At 35.3% G+C, this 22261-nt stretch overlaps 2 protein-coding genes across 2 annotated transcripts in view; one reads left to right on the forward strand and one right to left on the reverse strand.

Moving 5' to 3' along the window:
• The window catches only part of LOC140159061 (homologous-pairing protein 2 homolog), a 104535-nt gene that overhangs the window by 56781 nt on the left and 25493 nt on the right, over window positions 1-22261 (reverse strand). The gene's annotated exons all lie outside the window — the stretch shown is intronic.
• On the forward strand, window positions 10660-14447 carry LOC140159060 (uncharacterized). The gene has a single exon (XM_072182389.1). It carries the CDS (start codon window positions 11802-11804, stop codon window positions 13851-13853), a length of 2052 nt encoding a protein of 683 aa, XP_072038490.1. The 5' UTR covers window positions 10660-11801; the 3' UTR covers window positions 13854-14447.

The following is a 22261-nucleotide window of genomic DNA, read 5'->3' on the forward strand; positions in this document are numbered from 1 at the left end:
ATTTTTCTTTTTTCCACCATCTTGGATTTCTGGGTGAAAATGATGCCGTAATGTCAAACTAATGTCAGAATCGGAATCCTTGTACTCGACATATCCGAAAAAGTGTCTTTGTGCATGATTATAGCTGCTCTGGTTCAAAACTTAAATTTTCAAAATGGTGGCGGCCATTTTGGATTTTGGCCTCTAGCTAAAAAATGCCGGGATTTTCGCGAGGGACATGGTGGCTATTTTTTTCTAAATGGTCCATAGAAGTTTAATCAATCGTCAAACCTTACTAGCCAGAGAGTGGTCACCAAAGTGAACTTTTTCCCCTAACTATCAATGTATGTGTTTAATTGTTGTGCTGTTATATTTTATATTGGAATGAAATAAAGATGAATGAATGAATGAATGTATTATCTAATTTTCAGCCATTTTAGTCAGTACATAATTATTTGCACCTAAATAATGTAATGCTCTGCAAGTAAGTGACCCTTACATCATCTTGGCTCTCTATGACTACAAATCTGATTCAGTTGAATCAGTTCTCATGAGATAAAAAGGGAGACATGTACATACAGTAACAGTCAAAATCAGATGGCTTTAGTTAATAGTCCAGGTTTGCGGTGAACACATGGACATTTTCTTGGATGTAAGTCGAGTTATGTTGGTTAAAGATTTGATATCAATTTCCTGGAATTTCTGGTATCGTGTCATGTTGAAGCTCATATGTGATGCGATCAAGCAAAATGAGTCGGATGTCGGGAATATTGATATAATCAATAATAGTATTCAGCTTCCTTTGCATTTTATTGTTCTGAGCAACACTAAAATGGTTATATCTCTGGAACCATAAGTCTAATTATAATGGGGTTTTCAGCAAAATAAAGCTCTGAGAATGGCTCATATAATGAGATTGAAAACTGAAATTTGATTTTGATCGACATCAGACTCATTTTGTTTGATCGCATCACATATTAAGAGTTTGGATTATATGTATGAAACCAAAGATTTCTAGTCTAAGATATGCAATTTAATGGTAGATGCAAGACTACCACATTATGTGATAATATACTGTTCCCATATATATACAGTAAGGCAATAAAATCAAATTATTTGATTCCCGGGCAGGATCACTTTTTCTGCTTGTCTCCTTTATTACTGCGATGGCAAACCTGGTGAAATATTATGTTTACAATCAAATTAGTTTGATCTCTGCAATGGGCTATTCCATTTAAATACACACTACCCCTGTGGAAGATTTTGGAAATATTTAACACAAAGGGAGTATGATTTTCAAATGTAATTGGTCAGGGTTAATCATTTTGAAATCCATACTCCCTCTGTATTATGGCTTTGCCTATATCTTCCACAACTGGAGTTAGTATTTCAAATGGAAGTTAACCAATTGTTTATCATATTCAAAACCCATACTCCCTCTGTGGAAGACTTTAGATAAATCTTCCACAGGGGTAGTGTGAATTTTAAATGGAATAGCCCAATTGACCATCCAACATCCATGATTGGTCAATCTTGATTACTATTTTATGAAATCAATTAATGGACTAAATTGTTATTTGTAATAACATAATTAATTAGTTGATAGGTCATTAATTACAAGCATTAAAGCAGTATCGCTGGTCAATCCCAGGAACAAACAGGTTGTGGCGTCTAAAGCTAAAGCTAAGAATAGTGTGATTAGTGTTACACTCATCAGTGATTAAAAGCTGATAGTTACAAGCACACGTAAGGAAATGTTGTTGTCTGTTATATACCGCAGAATTCCGTCTACAAGAATATGACTATAAAATAAGGGTTTTTTTGACAAAAAAGATGCAAAAGGCAGAGTGACACCCTCCACAAAGACATTACAATTGATTGGTCTTACAATAATACATGTTTGAACAGCCGTCTGTATAAGAAATATAGTTGCTCAAACTCCATAATGTTTCGTGGAGGGTTTCTGCCTTTCACCTCTTTGTGTCAAAAAAACACACCTTCATTTAGAGGCATATAATGATTGTAAATTCTATGGTAGTACTCAATAATGTTCTATTGTCCAGATAGCTCAGTTAGTAAAGGACTCTGGTGTGTGGTGCTACATGATAACCCCCGCCCCCCTCCCGGTGTCAATTTCTATTTTTGATCCATAAATCCATAAACCATTATAATATTATGCCAGACTGTGGAATGCAAAATATCACACATAATTGTATCATATTTTAAAACAATTAAAAAAAAATCTACCATATTGTACAATATCTTATTAGATATCGCCTAGAATAGATAGGGGCAAATCGTCAAGATTCGTCATCTCAATTCTGCACCGAGTTAGTGCCAATCACATTTCCTCTTCACACACTCTTACTAATATCTGTGTCCAATTCATAAATATTTTCTATATTCATCAAATTTATAAAAACTGACTCATACTTGTGAATGAAGCACAGAAACTGGGAAGGAAATAATTTGCTGGGTGCTAAATATTTGCCTAGATAAATATAACATTGACTTAGATTCATCCTCAACTTTGCGACAATAAATTTGATACTCTACATGTGGTAATTTTCGCGAGGGTTTTATTTTCGCGAATTTTGCAATTAGAGCTCCAAATGCGAAAATAACACCTCGCGAATATATGCAATAATGTATTACAAGTATAGGTGAGGACTGGGTAATTGCGAAAATAACATTCGCGAAAAATGTGTCTCTCACTAAAAATCGCGAAAATAACTGTACGTGAAAATTGCCACTTTAAGAGGATGTTCAAGAGGCAGATGTGATACCGGTATGCAACAAGATGAAGGAAGATGTTTCCGTGGTGACATTTCAAATCAGGCTTTGTATCACATAAATGTGTAACCTACTTTCAAATTGAACCCATCTTCAAGGATAATTTTCTGAAAATATACAACAGTTGGCATTTAGTTCAAGAATAAAACTGTTAAAGAACTTACGCTATCTCAAGCATTAATATTAGCCCCAAATATGGCCAATATTTAGTGTGAAGTCTACAAAAAAGGTCTAGTCTTGTGAATCTAATACCCATAAGCTATAGGTTATCCCTTTAAATATGTTGGCAACCACAGCCACGCCCTTAATTATTTTACTTATTGCACGGTTATAACACCTAAGTGATATGCTTATAAACCCTGTGAAAGACTTAAGCCTGAAATGCTTAAATAATTAATCTATATTTTAATGCACATTGCACATTATTTATTGCTTTAATTGTCCATGCCAGAGAGATCCAGGCAATATGACAAAATCTGGGAACATGAAGGTTGGCCAAATCGGTTCATACTTTGTAAGATTGATGTACTGGATGACATATTTTCACATGCCAGACTAGACCCACCTGACCCCCCTGGGTAGGGAGATATGGGTACCCCCTAATTTGGGGCTTTTGACACAGGTAAATTGCTGTGAAAACAGTTGAAAAATGGCAAAGTTTATGAAGGTTTTTTTCTATCAGCAACTTTTCGATTGGATTTTGTTTTGAAATATTTGTCAAGAGCATAGTTTATTTGTAATATAGAACTTAAAATTGCAATGATTGGGGTCTTGGGTTTTCAGGAGGGGGTCATCAATGTTACCCCTCTTTAGCATTTTTAAAAATGTAAAAAAAGGGTAATTTTTAAAGCCCTTTTATGAAAATATACATCTTAAATATTGATTTTTTATAATGTCAACATTTTGAGGCTATATTGGTCTACTCCAAACAATAAATGGTAGATGCGGGCGGTGTAACAAATTTGCATAAAATTGGTGTTTCTAGACAGTATTTTCGCCTAATAAATTTCTTGAAAATGATATTGTAAGTCTAAAAATTGGAGGAAACTGAATGTGACAATTCTATTTTTAGTCTTAAAATGCTTAAAATATTTTCATATGGTGACATTGTTTTAGATTTTTCTAAACAGAATCATGTCAAGTCTGCAGAAGTGTTTCTAAATACAAAACAATTCATAATTAGCTCTCTTAGTAAAATACAATAACAGAAATACTGAATACAAGACTACCTTGTGATAAACCATGATGAACAAAATTGCAATATAAATGTAGGTCCATTATGTAGGCCTATTGTGTATGCATTTTTAATTATATCATTATATTGTTTTTATATATTAATAAAAAGTATGCCTAAAAGCCCTCAATGTTGTGAGTAAGAAACTATGATATTAGTTGGCTACTGTGATAATAGCTGATAACTAACATAAATCACAACAGTTTATAAAGGAGTAAGTTAATCATTTCTAATAAATTGGATCACAGTTTACATTCACAAATAATTATTCTAGAAACACTATACTGCAAGTGCCCAAGAATTTTAGCCATAGGATGTAGTTCTAGTAGGCCTAGCTAGTAGCGGGGGCAGATATGGTCGTTTATGATCTTCAATTTCATGCTATACTGCTTGAACTGCAACTGCCTTATAAATACTGAAGTATTCACTAAATCAAACCAGGATTTTATTCAATTACAATCGCAAAACGATTGTACTGTTTTTGGACAGTTCTTCTTTCTTTCTTCTGTCAAACATGTAATGAGCCATCGTAGTCATATGCTATAGGCCAATGTAACCATATTTGGTCACAAGGACCAATGGGTGGGGCACAAATGTTACATGACCAACTCGGGGCCAAAGGTCATCCAAAGGTCATTATGGCCAAAATGTGATTTTCACTCAAAATGCTTCTTCTTCCACAAATTACATAACACAATGACGTCATGTGAATACCTGCATCGGCTTTAGCTAATGTCTGAAAGTTGAACAAAGAATTGAGGTCAAAGGTCATTAAGGGGGTAAAATCTTATAATTGTATTATCTCAACATCCGTAAGGGGTATGGGCCTCAAACTCGGTGACAACAAATCTCATGACCATTTTACAGGGGTCAGGGCAGAGGTCATGCAGAGGTCAAATGTTACAAATGCATTTTCTTATCATTTCTTTTTCTGGACATCTGTAAGGGGTATGGGGCTCAAACTCAGTGACAACAAACCTCATGACCAGAAGAACATTTTGCACGGGTCAGGTCAAAGGTCATGCAGAGGTCAAATTTTAGAAATGTATTTTTTGGACATCTGTCTGGAATGTAATTCATAGGCCTACATTTACATGCGATATATACAGGTTCTATTAAAACGATTGGTACCAATCCATATTTTGTTTATTTAAAAGCAAACTTCTTGGAACATCATGATATCAGACATGTTATGTTATTTGTTCCTGCGAATAAAATAACCTAGATAACTTGCACAGTCATAAAATGACCTTTGAATGCTTCTGCATGCATCTTTGAACTGGAAATAATATAACTGCAAGACATCATAAATACTTGAGAAGTAAAACATGTTTGATGTATATGATTTAATCAAAGTATCTATTCTGGCTGGAATACTTAGATTGTGCTTGAAATATTTGAGGTATAAAATTGTATACTTTTCAATAAAATATTGGGTAAGTTGGGATGAGTTGTTCTATATTATCATGATTATCAGGATCAAAATATCAATGGACGATTGAGAGTAAAATCCAAGAATCTTGTCTTTTTTGCAATGTCCAACAAAAAGTAACAGATTTCCATTTGAGATACCCTAAATTAATATTGCAAGTATCCTGCTTTGTTTTTTTTTTTCATTTGTGGTTACTTTGTAACTTATTAATAGACATTTTCAACAATGCCACGATAATTGTATTTCAAACACCAGTATGAGGTAACATTTTGTTTTCTTACATTATATTATTTATAGGCTGATTGTGATATTTGTAAACAAAGCAAATAAGTGCACAGCCAATCTACGTTGTGACAATTTGTAGATGGCTTAGAGGAATGTAACTTTGCACTTTCAGCTCCAAACAAGATCTTTAGATGTCAAGTCAACTCGAAAATAATATTGACACTTGTTGCTGAAGCAAATGAACCTCAAGATCTACATAAGAATATTTATTCTTATGATACTATTCTTGCATAAGATAACTGGCATACATCATGTTCATTCGATTTTAGTATACGTGCAATATGGCATAATGCATGAAAGACATACGATATCTTTCAGCTTTATGACTGTTTAATCAAATGAGATATAAAAACATCTACATTTTAAAGGTTTAGTAATGTTTAATTTTCCATTTATTATCAGCTTGGTAACTTTAGTCAACTTTATAATGAAGAAATACATTAAAAGACATGTGCTTCCTTAACGGAGATTTTCAGTTTTGTGATCTTGCTAAAATATTATAGAAACACTGAATTTTCTATTAAAGGAGTATTTCGTGATCCTAGCATCCTCTTTTTATGACATTTCTCAGTACATAGCCACGAAAAAAGCATATTCCCAAAATTTCAGTTGATTCCGATTTTGCGTTTATGAGTTATGCATGATTATGTGTATTACACTGCTCCATAGACAATACGTTGTAATTTCGTTCTGGTGCACCAGAACGAAATTCAAATTCGCTTGATATCTTTGCTAAATGAATTAATCTGCAAGAAATATTTTGTACATAAACATTATGTAGCCAGAGTATTCCAGTGATATAAAAATCTCAACTTTTTTTTTGAGAAAAGTGGGGGATGAGGCTGTGGATCACGAAATGCCCCTTTAAACCAAGCAACACCATCCAAAGATAATCTGATTTGTTTCCCACAGACAAGGCCTACAGCCTAAGGTTGGTTCATTTGGAGGAAGATCAAAACAAAACAAAATTTGGATGTATATTCTATATATAGAATGCTTGTGAATTCATTTAATAAAAATTTTAAAGAAGTTCTGAGGGAGGCCAAATGATAGGGGTTGCTTGAATTATTATTTGCTAACTATAATGTTCACTAGAATGTATGAGGTATAATGAGGTAATAATTTTTGTATTACAATTATATTGTATATTACAATCGTTAAAAACAAAGCAAATAAGGCATGGTCTACGTTGTGACAATTTGAGAAGGCTCCGATCGTTATCAACATTTCCAAAAGCAGCGTGAAAACAACAATACATGGATCTTAATGTAGCGATTCCTCAAAGCAACATTGCACTTTCAGTTTCATACAACTTCTTATGTGTAAGCTAGAATATCATTTTGACACTTGCCTGTCCTCAGCTACATGTAGTACAATTAGGCGTCGAAAAGAACGGTAACATGCAAAGTGTCATCATGATTATATGCACTAATAAAAAAATGAATTGCTAGGTCTATAATAACTCATATTTATTATGTTGATGCTAAGTAATGTTGTATGATCATGATTTAAATCCTAAGGAGGTGTTGCTTACCAAATAATTGTTTATTTCTTACTTTTGTTTGAATCTGTTCATAAACGGTTTGTTCAATCAAACTGTTCTTTAAAATTCCTGAGTGTTTGACCAAGTATTTTAGGTTTTTCTCATTTTAGATCAAATAAAACCTAGAAACACTTAAATTTTAGTAACATTTTGCTTTTGTTATCCATGATATTAAAGTTTAAAACCTTACACAACATAATAACCAGCTCTAAATAAAGTATGTAGTTGAAATAATCACATATTTCATTAATATTACAATATTTTCAGTTTGTAATATTGCTAAAAATACCACATAGAAACACTGTATTTTCTAAAAAAGCAACACCGCCCCAAGATATTCTAATTTGTTTCTCACAGCCACATGTTGGGTCACTCTAATGACACCAACAAAAATTCAAAATTTTGATGTATATTTTTTATATTTGCATTTGAATTCATCAACTAAAAATTCAATTTTTCAAGACATTTTGAGGGGGGTATGTTCAGACACCCCCTAGAGCCAAATGATAGGGGTTGGTTGAATGTCAATTGTTCCCTGTAATGCCCGGGGTAGATATTTCTTACAAATACTTAATTTACTTAAATAACTTCAACCACTTGTGAAAAAATGAAAATACAAAATTGGCTTAAATTCAGGAAAAATTCATCCATTTTTAAGGGTGTAGATTGTACCAAAACAAATAAGGGCTATAAACCCTTAACAAGGGGGGTCAGAATCCTGAAAAAGTTTCAGTGAGAATGTTTCATCAAACACCCCTACTACACCAAATATGGGCAAATTCGAACAACCTTGATGTTCCTGCCACTGCCTGGCTTTCTCCGGCATGATCAATTAAGTGGTTAAAAAGTCTCAAAACATTTTTCTGGATGATTTTAATTTGACATGGTTACAACAATTTGAAAATGTCATTCTGGTCCAAAACCATGTGACAAAATATAAGCCATTCAGCAATATTTCAGCTATTTTGTTATCAATTAGGGACCGGTCACAAGCACTTGTTAAGGGGAGCCTGATGCAAAACACAATTCATCGCGAAAAATTTTTGGGTCCCCCCCTTTCAGATCTCAAAATTTCAGGGCCCCCTTTTGACACAAAAATTATGGGTCAACACCATAGAAAAACAATAATTGCCTTGTGCATCTTACTTTTTAGCACAAAAATATCATGTTTTGGGCCCAAATAGGGTACAATTGCAAAATTTTCCACGTTTCATGCGCATTGGCCCATCAAATAGCAGAAAACACCTTATTTTGTGGCTAAAACAGTCTGAAATTTAAATTTTTCGTGTACAAATATGCACATCTCCCTCCAAATAGTCTGAAATTGAAATTTTTCATGCACAAATATGCTCATCCCCTGACCCCCCTAAATTTTAATAATTCCACTGCCACTGTCAGGGTCTATAATTCTTACAAAAAGTCAGTGATAATCTGGATCCCAATATCAACATGTAGTAGTGGTGCAGTTCATGGTAGATAATTCAGTAAGTGTCTGCTCTGATGACAACTTACAGTCAGCATTAATGGGTATATTTTCACGGGAAAATTGTCTGGACACATGACCAATGGGTATCAATGTAAGTGTGACCTCGAGCCTGATCTCTGACCCCTGGCGGTGACCTCGCTATTCAAGTCTTAGTAATTTTGAATTGGAATAGTATTCTTGGCTGCATTTTCGATAGAAATTTGTGTCTTGCAAATTTATAATATCATGCAATCTTAATTTCTTCACAATATCATCAAAACGTAATTTTCAAAAATATTCATCTACGGAAACTCCTACCATAATATTATTAACTTGCGACAAGTAACTTATTTTGCATTAAAGGAGGAATTCTTCCTATTCAAACACATTGGTAGACTACCCGCTGTGCTCCGTAATGCTAATATGTCTGCACCCATGGGTGTCATGTGTCCAGAAAATTTTCCCGTGAAAATTTTCTGACTGCTAGGGACACTGATGACAACTGAAATCGAAATTTTTTTGTGTACATATATGCACACACCCCTCCAAATAGTCTGAAATTGAAATTTTCATGCACAAATATGCTCATCCCCAAACCCCTCCCCTAAATTTTAATAATTCCACTGCCACTGTCAGGGTCTATAATTCTTACAACAAGTCAGTGATAATCTAGATCCCAATATCAACATGTAGAAGTAGTGCAGTTCATGGTAGATAATTCAGTAAGTGTCTGCTCTGATGACAACTTATGACAGCATTGAGTGATCCCGACCCATCTCATCCCCACAAGAAGAGGAAGGGGGATATATTATTTGGCAGGTAAATTAAGTGCAACATTTTCAGGTCACATATCAGCCTGTTTTGAGTCATTTCTGGTTGGATGAGAAACACACAACCCGCACACATTATTCACAAAGCAGTGTCAAATCCAAACCACACATTTTGCGGTATGTAAAACATACCGACATCTTATCATAGGTAATACCAGGAAATTAAAAATTATACTTGTAATCACAACTGATGTACCTTCACCATGAACAAGAAGTTTTACAGCCATTGTAAAAGAGTCACCCAGTTAAACAAACACACTAAGAAACATTGAGTTATGTTTCCTTTGGAAGAACTTGATATCCCTGTATTTTTCTGGAATGGGGGATAATACCAGGAAATTAAAAATTACACTTGTAATCACAACCGTTGTACCTTTACTGCCATTCATCAGCATAAACTAAGAGGTTTTACAGAGATTGTAAAAGAGTTGACCAGTTAAACAAAACACACTAAGAAACATTTTTCACCAAACAAGGTCCTGAGAAACAAATTCATGAAAATAATAAAGGTGAACAACTTCAAAAAAGAAAAAAAGAAAAGGAAAAAATGCTACATTCCCTGCCTAGCCCAAGCATATGCAAATACATACATAAGCATGATAAAAAATCTTTAATCTTGTAAATTTCAGTTCTGAAAAGTTCCAAACTCTACAAACTGCATATACAATAGATTGCTGTATGGCCTGCACATTTATTTACAAGCCAACATAAGGGTATGCAATGATATTAAGCAGTAGCTTGATTGAAGGATCCAACTAAAATGACGTCCCAAATCGGGTCCCAAATGAGTTAATCTCAGACTTCCTATCCTATGAAATCACATTGACCATATCCACTCGCTTACTCAAGCTTCCTCCCTCTGGGCATGCTCACTAACTACCAAAATATCAACTTCCTGGCCAAAGTCCAACGACCCCCATAGACAACCGTGTCAGTTAATTTGACCCTACAGATTGGAACAAATATCCTGTTATCTAATTAAGACTCTTCTTCCAATCAGTGTGGAAATTGTGTATTACTTTGCTGTTGGGGTATGAGGGTGTTGGAATTTTGTCAGTGACATTTTTTTACCCTTTAAGCTGGCGGCAGTGGCATGCATGCACACCGTAGCAGACGACACTACTAAAAACCAACACAAACAAGCAGGCAGCAGAACTGCGAGACCACAAAACCTGTGACAAGACAGTGTCGTGGTCACTCAAATCAAGTTACTATGAGTTAAGGAAATTGACATTACTGTTAACAAATGCAGCTACAATTTATCTCAAGATAATGTTGAAGTGGAGTGAAATACTCTGTGAAGGAGGAAATAAGTTGGATGTATAAAAATAACAGAAGCTACAGAAGATAGCAAACTGAAAAGCTATTTTTGATGAAGCTATCAATCGATCTTATTTGAATTCCATAAGTGGACTTTGTAGACAGACAGATCTAGCAGGCAGACAGAAGGAGCAGACTTAGTGGACTCAAGTGGACACCAGGTTCCTGTAGATGGCTATCGTACCACCTAATTTAGGAAAATAACGTATGTTGCATCACTGAAGTTCGTCAGATATTTCGTCGCCCCCCAATAAATGCTGATAACCTAATTTGATGCAGGTTGCAAGTTTGATTGAGTTGTGATGAGGAATAATGAATTGATCATCGAAACCATGAAACAATTATAAAATGAGCTTGTGTAATCAACTTTAATCAAATGCTGATATCCATGACACCTTAATTAAAAAGTATCAAAGAATATCAACTTGATGATTATAATAAGCCTACATATATACAGAAGCCGATTTTGGAATTAATTTGTCGGAGAAAACAGTTCGAAAGTTTAAGGATATTGAGATAATCACTTGGCTACTATCACTACCCTAATTAGGGCACATGACGAGGTGATTAATAAACGTTAGAACAACACCTACGCTCCTAAAGCAAGCATGCGTGTCTTCTGCCTGTACACATGGAAGAGATATATTTAGAATAAACCTGTGAGTGTGAGCACCTGTTGTGAAAATTGTGATTAACAGCACGACCATATTTTGTCTTCAACCTCAAATTTCTGACATCAGTAATCAAAAGTGAATTTGACGTACAAGATATGACATGATCTTCTGTGTGTGACTCATTTTTGACACCGACAAAGATCACCTCGGCAGTTTTCTGGAAAACACAACACTTCTCATTTAGTCGAAGCATTTTGTTATAACACTAGAGCTGCTGTGGTTGATACCAACTGACTTCAAATCAAGATGGCATCCAGTGCAACTATGACATTCTTCTATGGATTACTAACTCTTCTGATCATGCAAACTTTACACCAACAGACCGATGCTCAATTAACCTGGAAAATGGACCCTAAAGACATTATTGCCCTTCAGGGTGACACAGTCATGGTGAACTGTATTATATCTGGAAGGAATACGACTCAAGGCGAGCAGAAATTTTGGTGGTATAAGCCAGACAGAGGTCAGTATATCAGTCGCAATTACGCGCTGTATGTACAAGAACCGCATGTTAGTCGGTTTACCGTTCTACTGGACAAACACTTAGGGGTGTATTCATTGGTTATTCGTAATGTGACAGAATATGATGGAGGTCAGTACCAATGCATCTTTAGACAGACTGAGGAGCAAGAAAGTTTCTCTGGTCTCACCACTGTAACTGTATTGATTCCGCCAGCTGAAGGTTACCCAAAATGCACCACGTATCCCAAATCGCATCTGCTACTCTCTCCATTAGAGACGGAAGCATTGCACTGTCCTAGGCCACCACCGGAGACCACTCATGCCAGGAGTAATATCACAGTGTATCATGTTTGGACACACCAAAAAGAGCTTGTCCATGCATTTTTTCTTCAGAATAAAACAACGCTTTTTTCACAAGCTAAACCAAAGGGCACGCCTGAATCAAAGGCTCCTGTCGCATACTGCACATTGGATGACCCTGCCTTACTTGGACCATACCCAGAACGATGCCGGTTACTTGCCACACCCCAAAAGGCATCAGCGAGAATATCACCCGGTACTGTAACTGCCCGACTCGGAGAAAGCGTCAACTACACGTGTCATAGTGAAGACATAGCCGTAGTTACGGACTATTCTTGGCAGTTTTCTAAACCTGTGCCATCGGTGGGACTTAGTGTGTATGAAAATGGTCAGGTGATTTCAATACAGAAATTCTCACGAGTAGAAGATTTGGTGAAAATTACCTGTACGGTCAAGACTGAATGGGGCTTGATTGCAGAAGCATCAGCTGATCTTACCACTGTACCGTCTGTATTGAACTTTGTAGATAACAGTACCACTACCACACCCGTGGATGCTAATGATAACTCCAGCTCTATTTATCAATCGGATGAAACAAAAATAGCAACAATTATTCCAGAAGAAAAGAACACGATAAGAAACATTGGATTTCTTATCGGACCTGGTATCGGTGTCCTCCTGTTGTTCATAGGGGCTATCTTCCTTGCATGCTGTATCATCAAATGGAAAACCAAAGGTAAGAAATTACGTCGAGGTACCTTCAAAACCAACGACGCTCCTGTGACATTAAGAACAGTAGCCAAAAACCAGAATCGCAACAGCAGCGCGCTATCACGCCGATTCTCAGATTCGTACCGATACGACGGCAACCACGGTGTTGGGAATTACGAAAACTTCCAAGCTATCACTGCGCATCAGAACAGCGCATTTTTACGAGGGGTGTCGTCATTCCAAGGCCAAAACGGGGGGCCAAATTCGCCTCTTGAAGCAAATGTGAAAGTTCACATAGAAATGCCTAATTTAAGTGCCAGTCTACCAGCACTCAATATGTACAAAGTGTCAGGCAATGGTGGTAAAGACCCACCCCCTCCTCCCCCAGATGATGAAGATCTGCAAGCGTTGAATAATTTCCCTCCGCCGCTTCCCTTATTGGAAACACCGGTAAGCACACTGAACAGGGGTAATTCTTACCAAGACTTGTATGTGGATCCTCAACCCGATACCTACAACAGACCGGATACCTTCAACACATCGTCGCCGCATTATCATCATGATCATCATCACCACCATCATCATCATTCCCCATCAATCTCATCAAATGGCTACGGTGGCAATGGTGTCAACGGCTATCACACTCACGACGAACCTGTTAATTATTCCTATCATAATCACGATCATAACGAGTTGCAGAATAACGACAGACCGCGTAAAATTCCGCCCCCTGTTTTCCCTAGAAGGAAGACGCCCTCTATTTCAAATGATTGGAATAACGGGCGATCGTTTTCGAACACTATGCAACCTTTACACAGGATATGAGTGTGTAAGATCTACAGAACTATAAAGACAAAAAAGTATTCCAAGAACATGTCAAAAATGTAAAATATGGTTATATGTAATGTGCTTAAAATTGTCATCATTTACAAATGATTAAGTACTGGGAAATCCTTCAGTGACCAAAATAGTTAAATATATTATGCACTCTATCAAATATCATAAAATGTTTATGCATCTATTTGATTTTTTTTAAATAAGGCACTGTATATGACTAAATTAGCATCCCAAGCAATACTATATGATTTGCTGAGGATTGAGCACCCTCAATTTCTTCTTCAAAACATTTTTTTACTGTAAATAGAATAATCTGCAAAAACAAGGCCTTGGGTACTGTAATTATGAATAAATCTGAAATATTTAATAAAAATCTTGTTATCCCGAAATCTTGTAAGTCGGCCAATTAGATTTGCCGACACACACTATCATAGTTCTAGGCGCTGGAAAGTAAGGCCCAAAAATAAAAGGTTTGTCTCAAAGCTCACAAGTGGTTTGAAAACAAATGTGAAATGCAATTTTTTTTTCCGACTTGGTATTTTTATGGTATTTTTAGAAAAAAAAATCTGATTTTCGCTGAATTTTTCCACAAAATTTTCTTTTTAAATTAAGTTTTTTTTAAATAAAAATATATTCTGCATTTCTTTATTTCCAAATTGTGCACGCACGAGCTTTTAGACGAATTTTTTTTGTTAGTTTTATGAAATTCCCCATCAATCTCATCAAATCTCATCAAAAAACAACTCTTTTTTGGCTGAAATAAATTAACTTTAACTGAGATTTATTGACAAAAATTCATAAATTTTTCAAAATATGTTTGTAAAAAATATTCAGATTTTTTCCAGATGTTTCAAGCTTTTAGGGTCATTTAGCCTCTTCCTGAAAAGAATCCACACCAACCTACCCTACTTGGCAAGTCTGTCCGTCCGCCCGTAGAACAAGTTATTTTTTCTTTGTCGCCCAGGGTGTGAGTGACCACAGATAAAAAAGTCTGAAAAAATCTGAAATTTGGACAACTCCTATACTTTTGTACAGAGAAAGTGCAGAAAAAGAGATCAAAATCAAGATCAAAAAATCTGCATTCAGTTTTTAATCTAAACTCTCACACCCCTGGTCGCCTCACAGTTGTTTTCCTTGAAGCCAGACTGGCTGACTTTGAAGTTTAAAATTTAAAAGTCAAGAAATTATGCAACTTTTGTATTATGTTGATTTGTTGATAGCAGATAGGTCTGGCTACAAGAAATTATTTATGACATAATACAAGCAAATATTTATGATATATAAACAACTTTAGGTCACCTTAATATTTTAAGATTGTTATGCCTTTTTTGTACGTTCAGCCCATTTTTTACCATTTTTATCAAAGTTTTTCCCCTTGAGAGTTACCTCGCCCTAACTATACCACTATATTCATGAACTTTAATACCAGCACAAATAATTCCAGCAATCACTTTTTATTTTCACAAAAGTGAAGGTATTCCCATAATATTCAAGAGATTAGAATAGCATTTATGAATTTATGATCACAAAACCTTGCTGGACAAGGCCTTATAAACTCCATTAAGGGATGAACCGGCGGATGACCACCTGTTCCGTCCGTGCGTCCGGTCTCTATGTTCTAAACAATGAAAACCGGGCGGATTTTGTGGTCAACCGCCGGTTGAGTTTTGATTTCATCCCCAACAAAATGCCAGTAAATTGTTTGGAAACTCAAGTATAGACCACTTGACATCATTGTTTATCAACAAAGGTGAGGGACTGGACTATTGATATGCTTGAACGAACCGCTACACTGTTCAATGGCTTTCTTGTACTATATGAAATGTGGTGGGTGATTTAAAATACATGTGCCCTGTGCATACTACGATGCGTACGCACACTGCAGGGCAAAGCACAATGATATTTGCCATTATTCGCGCGCATACTGCCGGTCAATGACGTCACATGTCAAGTCGTCTATATATTGTACATGCCAACTTTGCTGGACACACAGTTGCATGGGTAGATAAAGAAAATATCAGTTACATTTTCAAACTCATATTTTAAACAAGTTTAAATAAAAAAAGGGGTGTGTTGCTTTTCTAATCATGTATTAATGCCTAGCCAACTAAGTTGGACAAACTTTGTACTCTTGGTCATTAGTCACATATGAAGTAGGAAATTTTCAAACTTTTCTAACCACTTGGGAACACATCTCAAAGTCATTTGATGTACATTATAAGTGAAATGTGTCAAATTAATTTCTATCATACATTCTTACTCACACATCCTATTTTTTTTATAAATATATTTTTAAAAAACTGGTTTGATTTTATGATATTTGTGGAAACTGTCACTGTACTGATGTCATTATGTTGACAAAACAAGTCAAAATTAATTCCATCATTATGGTGAATCAGAGGTTTTAACTGTCAAGTTTAAAGATGTCAAAAGTACAGTGTTTATTGAGAATAAGAGTAAGATAGCAGAAGCCATATTTTTCAGTTTTAAACTGCAGTGTAAATGTACTTCTTAAAGGCCGATTCAGTGATTTGCTCATCCGGGCGATCGTAAAAATCATCAAAATTCAGATATTGGTACCTTTGTCATTGTCATAAATGTGTTAACATAGCCTGCTAGTGGTTCAGCTGAAAGCCGTGTATTTAAGACAAAAATAAGGAATTTACATGAATCTGTAATTTATATAAGTAGTGATAGTTTATAAATTAGCTACATGTACGAGGGGGTATCAAAAGTTTTAGAAATCGCCCAGAAGTGAAAGAGCTATATCAATGAAATTTTGTCAGTGCAATCACTGGTCCTTATGTACATTATGGTCCAAAAATGGTCTCATAGATATGTTTACTTTTTTTACAGGTGGCACTAGATGCCAATAACCTGCTGCCCCAGTTACTGCGCATAAACTGCAAGATTGAGAAAATTGAGGCAAGCAGCATTATTAAGATCCTGCTTTTGAAGGGTTGCAGTGCCTAGAAAATTGATGATGAAATGAAAGTTATCTTGGTGGTGATTGTGATATGTCACTGTCGCTTTTTGGAAAAGGAATTTTATTTCATCACAGATTTTCTGGCTCTGTAACCTTAAAATGGAACTTAATCATGCTGCATGCCTCAATTTTCTCCATTTTGCTGGTTATGCTTGTTACATAGGCAGGTAGTGTCACATCTAGCTCCTGTAAAAAAGTAAACATACTTATGAGACCATTTTTTGCACCATAGTGTACATAAGGACCAGTGATTGCACTGACAAAATTTCATTGATATAGCTCTTTCACTTCTGGGAGATTTCTAAAACTTTTTGATACCCCCTCGTATTTGAATGGGGCTTCAACTTCGTCAATACTGCTGTTTTCTTTGTTTGTTACCAAATGTTTTTTGTTTCAAAAATATAAAATGACAATTTGAATGACTTATCCTTCACTTTTTATAAGCAATTTATAAACAATTTCATTTTTTTTTACACTCTCGCTGGGATCACTGAATGGGTCTTTAATATTTTTCAAAGTTTTCTCAATTTTTTGAATTGTTCCTTTGTTTTAAAAATATGGGCCAAAAGGATCAAAATTTGACTTTTTTTTTTCAATTTTGACTAACATTTTGGATATTTTGAGGTTTATTTTTTTAACAAAGAAAAATTTCACAAATTCGAGAAAACCCTTTCTGGATTTGTCTTTAGTACACAAATATGCAATTTCTGTCAATTTGGATGTAGGTTATGGTGGACCGAAAATGTTTGGCATGGACAATCAAATTTGGCGCTTTTCTCAAAAACTGCTCATTTTTGCAGAAATCTGCCATGCTAGTTGGATTCCTTGTATATAGTCTGTCCACTTAGAAGTACAAAGTAAAAAGACCTCGGAAACGGGAGGTACGAGAATAATTATTTCAGTGCAATGCTTCTTTGGCGCGCCAACTGCTGCGCGATTTGTACTTGCCGAGCGCACCACGCTCTTGTCGTGTCGCGTCGCGTTCGTGTGTGACGCAAGGCATCGACCCCCGATGCCGCAAATTTGGTTTGTACTTCTATGTGGACAGACTGTAGTATCATTTCCTTTCTAATAATGAAAATGCATATTATCATCATTACTTTAAAGACACAATACAAAACACAGTCTAAATTTTCCCACTTTAAGTGATCATGCCAGTGCCACCTTAATGCATATTGGTATAACAATGCACACATACCTATTTATGTTCAATACTACCTTCATGGTTTATATAGTGGTCAAACTTTAATAAGGTGTTTCAATAATACCCACATACATGTAACTATTTATAAGTTAAATAGTGGTCATACTTAATGTGTTTTAATAATATCATACCTATATAATTATTGCATGCAGGGAAATGAAATCAATGGCCATTTTTAGCTATACTTTGGTCAACTTATTAAGAAGTGAATATTGATCGGCTTTTGTTACTTGTACTTGTGGTTAAATCATAAAAGCGCCCCTTAGTCATGAAATACACAATGCACTGTGTGTAGGTATACCATTCTATATCAATCTACAATGTTATGGGCCCTGCCTATTTGCTGTCGTAGTGCACATTAGAATATGACCGTTGCTAGCTGGATCACGCTTTCTATGTTACGAACCACCGATCGAAATGATCACAACACAAAGCCTATGGCATATCAAAATTCGGAACAGGTGTATGAGCCCGGGCTTGGAGCAGTAACCAATGGTTATTAACGTGCACTACGACAGCGAGTTATGAGCTGATCAAAGTATAGGCCTATTTAGCCAAGGATGAGTCATTATGACCGTCTGATAAACTAATGACCCTTGGAGGTCTGGACAAACAATATTTATTAATTATTATTATTTTACCTCAAACTAATTGACCCTAAAAACCAATGTGTGACACATTTTTTGAATTAGGTAAAATCATAGTAAAGCACAATGCAGCAAAAAATAATTTTGCTCTCTGTACAATGTATCTATGGCTGAATTTATTTGGGAAACAAGTTTGATTATTTTATGAAAATTGGGGCTGGTCCTGACATTTCATTCTTTAGTTCTCATATTTGGCGATCCTAGCATTTAGCTTGAGGTCCAGGGACACTCCAAAACAGAGTATATAGGCCCAATTTTGAAATAACTTTACCTAAAAAAAGGGAGGGAGTGGGACTATACTCAAGTCAGTATGGTACGTGCATGTGCGAGGGAGAGTGGGGTGCGTAGGGGGGGTGTGGGGTGTGTGTGTGTAATTAAGGCTGTATAAGTGTTGCCCCAAACAAATTAAGCACTTGAAAACAATGTACTGAGATATTGAGGATGAGTTTTAAATATTATTAGAATATATAAAATACAGCCATTATTACATAAAGATGCATATATTATATTTAAAATTTGAACCCATGTAACAAGCATGGTAAAGACAAGTATGATAATTTTTAGAATGTTCGTAACTTAAATATTGTGTGTAAATATAATTAGGCCTATGCCTATTGTTTTCTGAATACATTTGTATAAACTTGTAAAATTGAGTTGCCTTACTGGTTAACACATAGGTGTGCTCTTCTGATACAAGTGATTTCAGGTTGGTGAACATTTGTAAAACCTGAAAAGTGATTAGAAAGTAAAATGAAACTTCTATGCTACTCAAATTTTGTACACTCATTGGAGAGCTTTCACCAAGTCGACCAGCATCTTCAGCAGATGTTATTGCTCTGAAGATTTGTTGTTGCTATAGAAAAAATAGGATGATTTAGTCGCGGAGTAACAAGCGTAGTTGAATGTTCCACGATGTACATGAATTTAATAATTTTTCTATAGTGATGTTATTGAGACACCTCTGATGACGTCACAGGTGTTGATGACATCAAATACAAAGATGTTATTGATGCTATAACATCTTTGTATTTGATGCTATAACATCAAATACAAAGATGTTATAGCATCAATAACATCACTAACAACAACAAATCTTCAGAGCAATAACATCTGCTGGAAATGCCGGTTGTCTTGGTGAAAGTATCAAATTTGAGTAGCTTAGTTTTACTTTGCTTTCTATTTATGTTTACCATTATTTATATCATTACTGTATAGTGATATTTGAAATTGGTTTTGGTTTTCTAGGCATGTACTCTAAGAAATGCTTGTGAAATCAGAATTGACAATGTAGTTTGGCTGGGCAAATCTCATAATATTTATTTCACAGTTTTATGTTTTTATGCATTTAAAAAAGTAAGTTTTATTTGAAAATGTGTATATATTTTTCATAAAAAATATTGTATAATTGCTACTTCAAGTAGCGATGTTCCTGTATTGTGCATTTGATAGTATGTGTATTATAAATGTTAGTATGAAATAAAATTGTTCATTAATTTTCAATCTAGGAAGTTTTGTTTGCATCAATTTGTACTTGTATACATACAATGATAAATACATTTTCAATAGATGAAGAGTTCCCGCAATGCAAAAGCTGATAACACCTTTTCAAACTTTTTGAGTTTAGGCCTCCAATGTCTGACCTATACTGCTAGTTTTAAAATGACACCCTATACTTTTTCTTGACATCATTATCCTTCGGCTGCGGAGCAGGCAACAACAAAATTTCTCCATGTACAGCGATCTTCACATATATCAACGCTCACATCTACTGCTGATATCAGGTAGTTTATCAACGCACACATCTACTGCTGATATCAGGTAGTTTATCACGCTCACATATACTGCTGATATCAGGTACATGTAGTTTATCAATGCCCACATCTACTGCTAATATCAGGTAGTTTATCAATGCCTACATCTACTGCTGATATCAGGTAGTTTATTTCCACTTGCTGCTATCTTTCATCATACATGTAGGTTTTATAAGAGGTGTGTGTACGCCCCGGTATCCATTTGCCACGAGTTTATAGGCCACAATGATCAAAAGTAGCACTTTTTTCAGTTAATTATTATTTTCTTTGACCTGTTAAAAGCACATATTTTTGTTTTTTTATTATTTTCTTTGACCAGTTATATTTGCATATATCTCAAATTGAAAAAATGGATATAATATCATTATTTTTTTGAATCTGAAATGCTTCAAATATATTATACCTTTTAAATCTGTTTTTAAATTGAATTTTGTTAGTATACTATCCAGAGAGGTAAATGCAAACTGTGGCTAACTACAAGCTACTTTGACACACAGCGAAGTTTTCATTTATTTTCAAATACAAGACTTTCAACAAATAACAGATGAAGAATAATCCAATTTGCAAGGAAGATAAAGTGTAAAAACATCAGTGGTGTAGATTTCTTTTTGACATGGGGGGATGGGGTTGGAAAAATTTCTTGAAGTATAGTGAATCCAGCACATTTTGCCGGCAGAATAAGTTTACGGTATAAATGTGAATTTTGCCATATTGAAGCTAAACTGATGAAATATGGTGCAACAGTGAAATAAATTTGTGTGAAGCATGCACTTTTGGGCTAAAATGGCCAAGTATTTGGTTAATTTGGTCAAAAACCCACATACATCAACATTTGGGGGATAATTGTATGGACCCCCCCCCCCCGAAAAATATGGGGATCTACTACGCCTATGCTTATGAAAAACAGCGAAGTCCAAAAACTGTAATTATGATTAGCAGGTGAAAAAGTAATCAAGCCAGTGAAGCCACATGTATAGCCTATATTTAGGTGGAAATCAGAGTTGAAACCAAATGTCTGCCCTCCTTAACAATGAACTTCACAATTTTGTGAACTTGTTTACATTTACAGATTAGATTCTAAATTATGATGATTTTGCTTTCAGTTGTCGCCATCCTCAAATCATGACTATCCTTCAAATTAAACTCAAAACTTTAATAAGCACACAGAAATGCCTTTAATTATGAATATTTAAAATCATGATATAAAAAGCGCATCAACAGCTGCTTAGATTAGCAGTAATTGCCGAGTATCCTGTGCAGTACTCTATTACGTACAAGGCTGTCCTTGTCCGACCACACATTCAAATGTGTGCCAGATTATATAGAAAGTACTACCCTTAATAGATGGGGGGGGGGAAGCAAAGAAACAGAGAAAAAATGGTTCTAATAATACTTTTTTTTTGCTTGATTTAACATCATAGACTTTAAAGTGTTTTCAAATAATTTTTCAGAAATTAATCATTCCTCACAGCATTTCTGGTTTTTTTCAGGCAATTTTCAACCAGAAAGCTAAGTAAGACCCTTGCTTTTGACCATTCACAGCTCCAAAAGACAACCCGTTTCCGGTACGCTGTCAGCTCCCATCACCTCAAAATTCTGGGGGGAGCATACATTGTACACCCACCAAAACATTGATGATATGCCCCCCCCCCTCCCTGAAATGGGTAAACATGGTAAATAAAATTCGTTTCTGTTCCAGTATAAAAAATTGATTTGATGAAGCCAGTTTTCTGCTTTTTCGTTTATAT

The sequence above is a fragment of the Amphiura filiformis genome, chromosome 8, assembly GCF_039555335.1.
Source record: "Amphiura filiformis chromosome 8, Afil_fr2py, whole genome shotgun sequence".
In the NCBI taxonomy this organism is placed as follows: Eukaryota; Metazoa; Echinodermata; class Ophiuroidea; order Amphilepidida; family Amphiuridae; genus Amphiura; species Amphiura filiformis.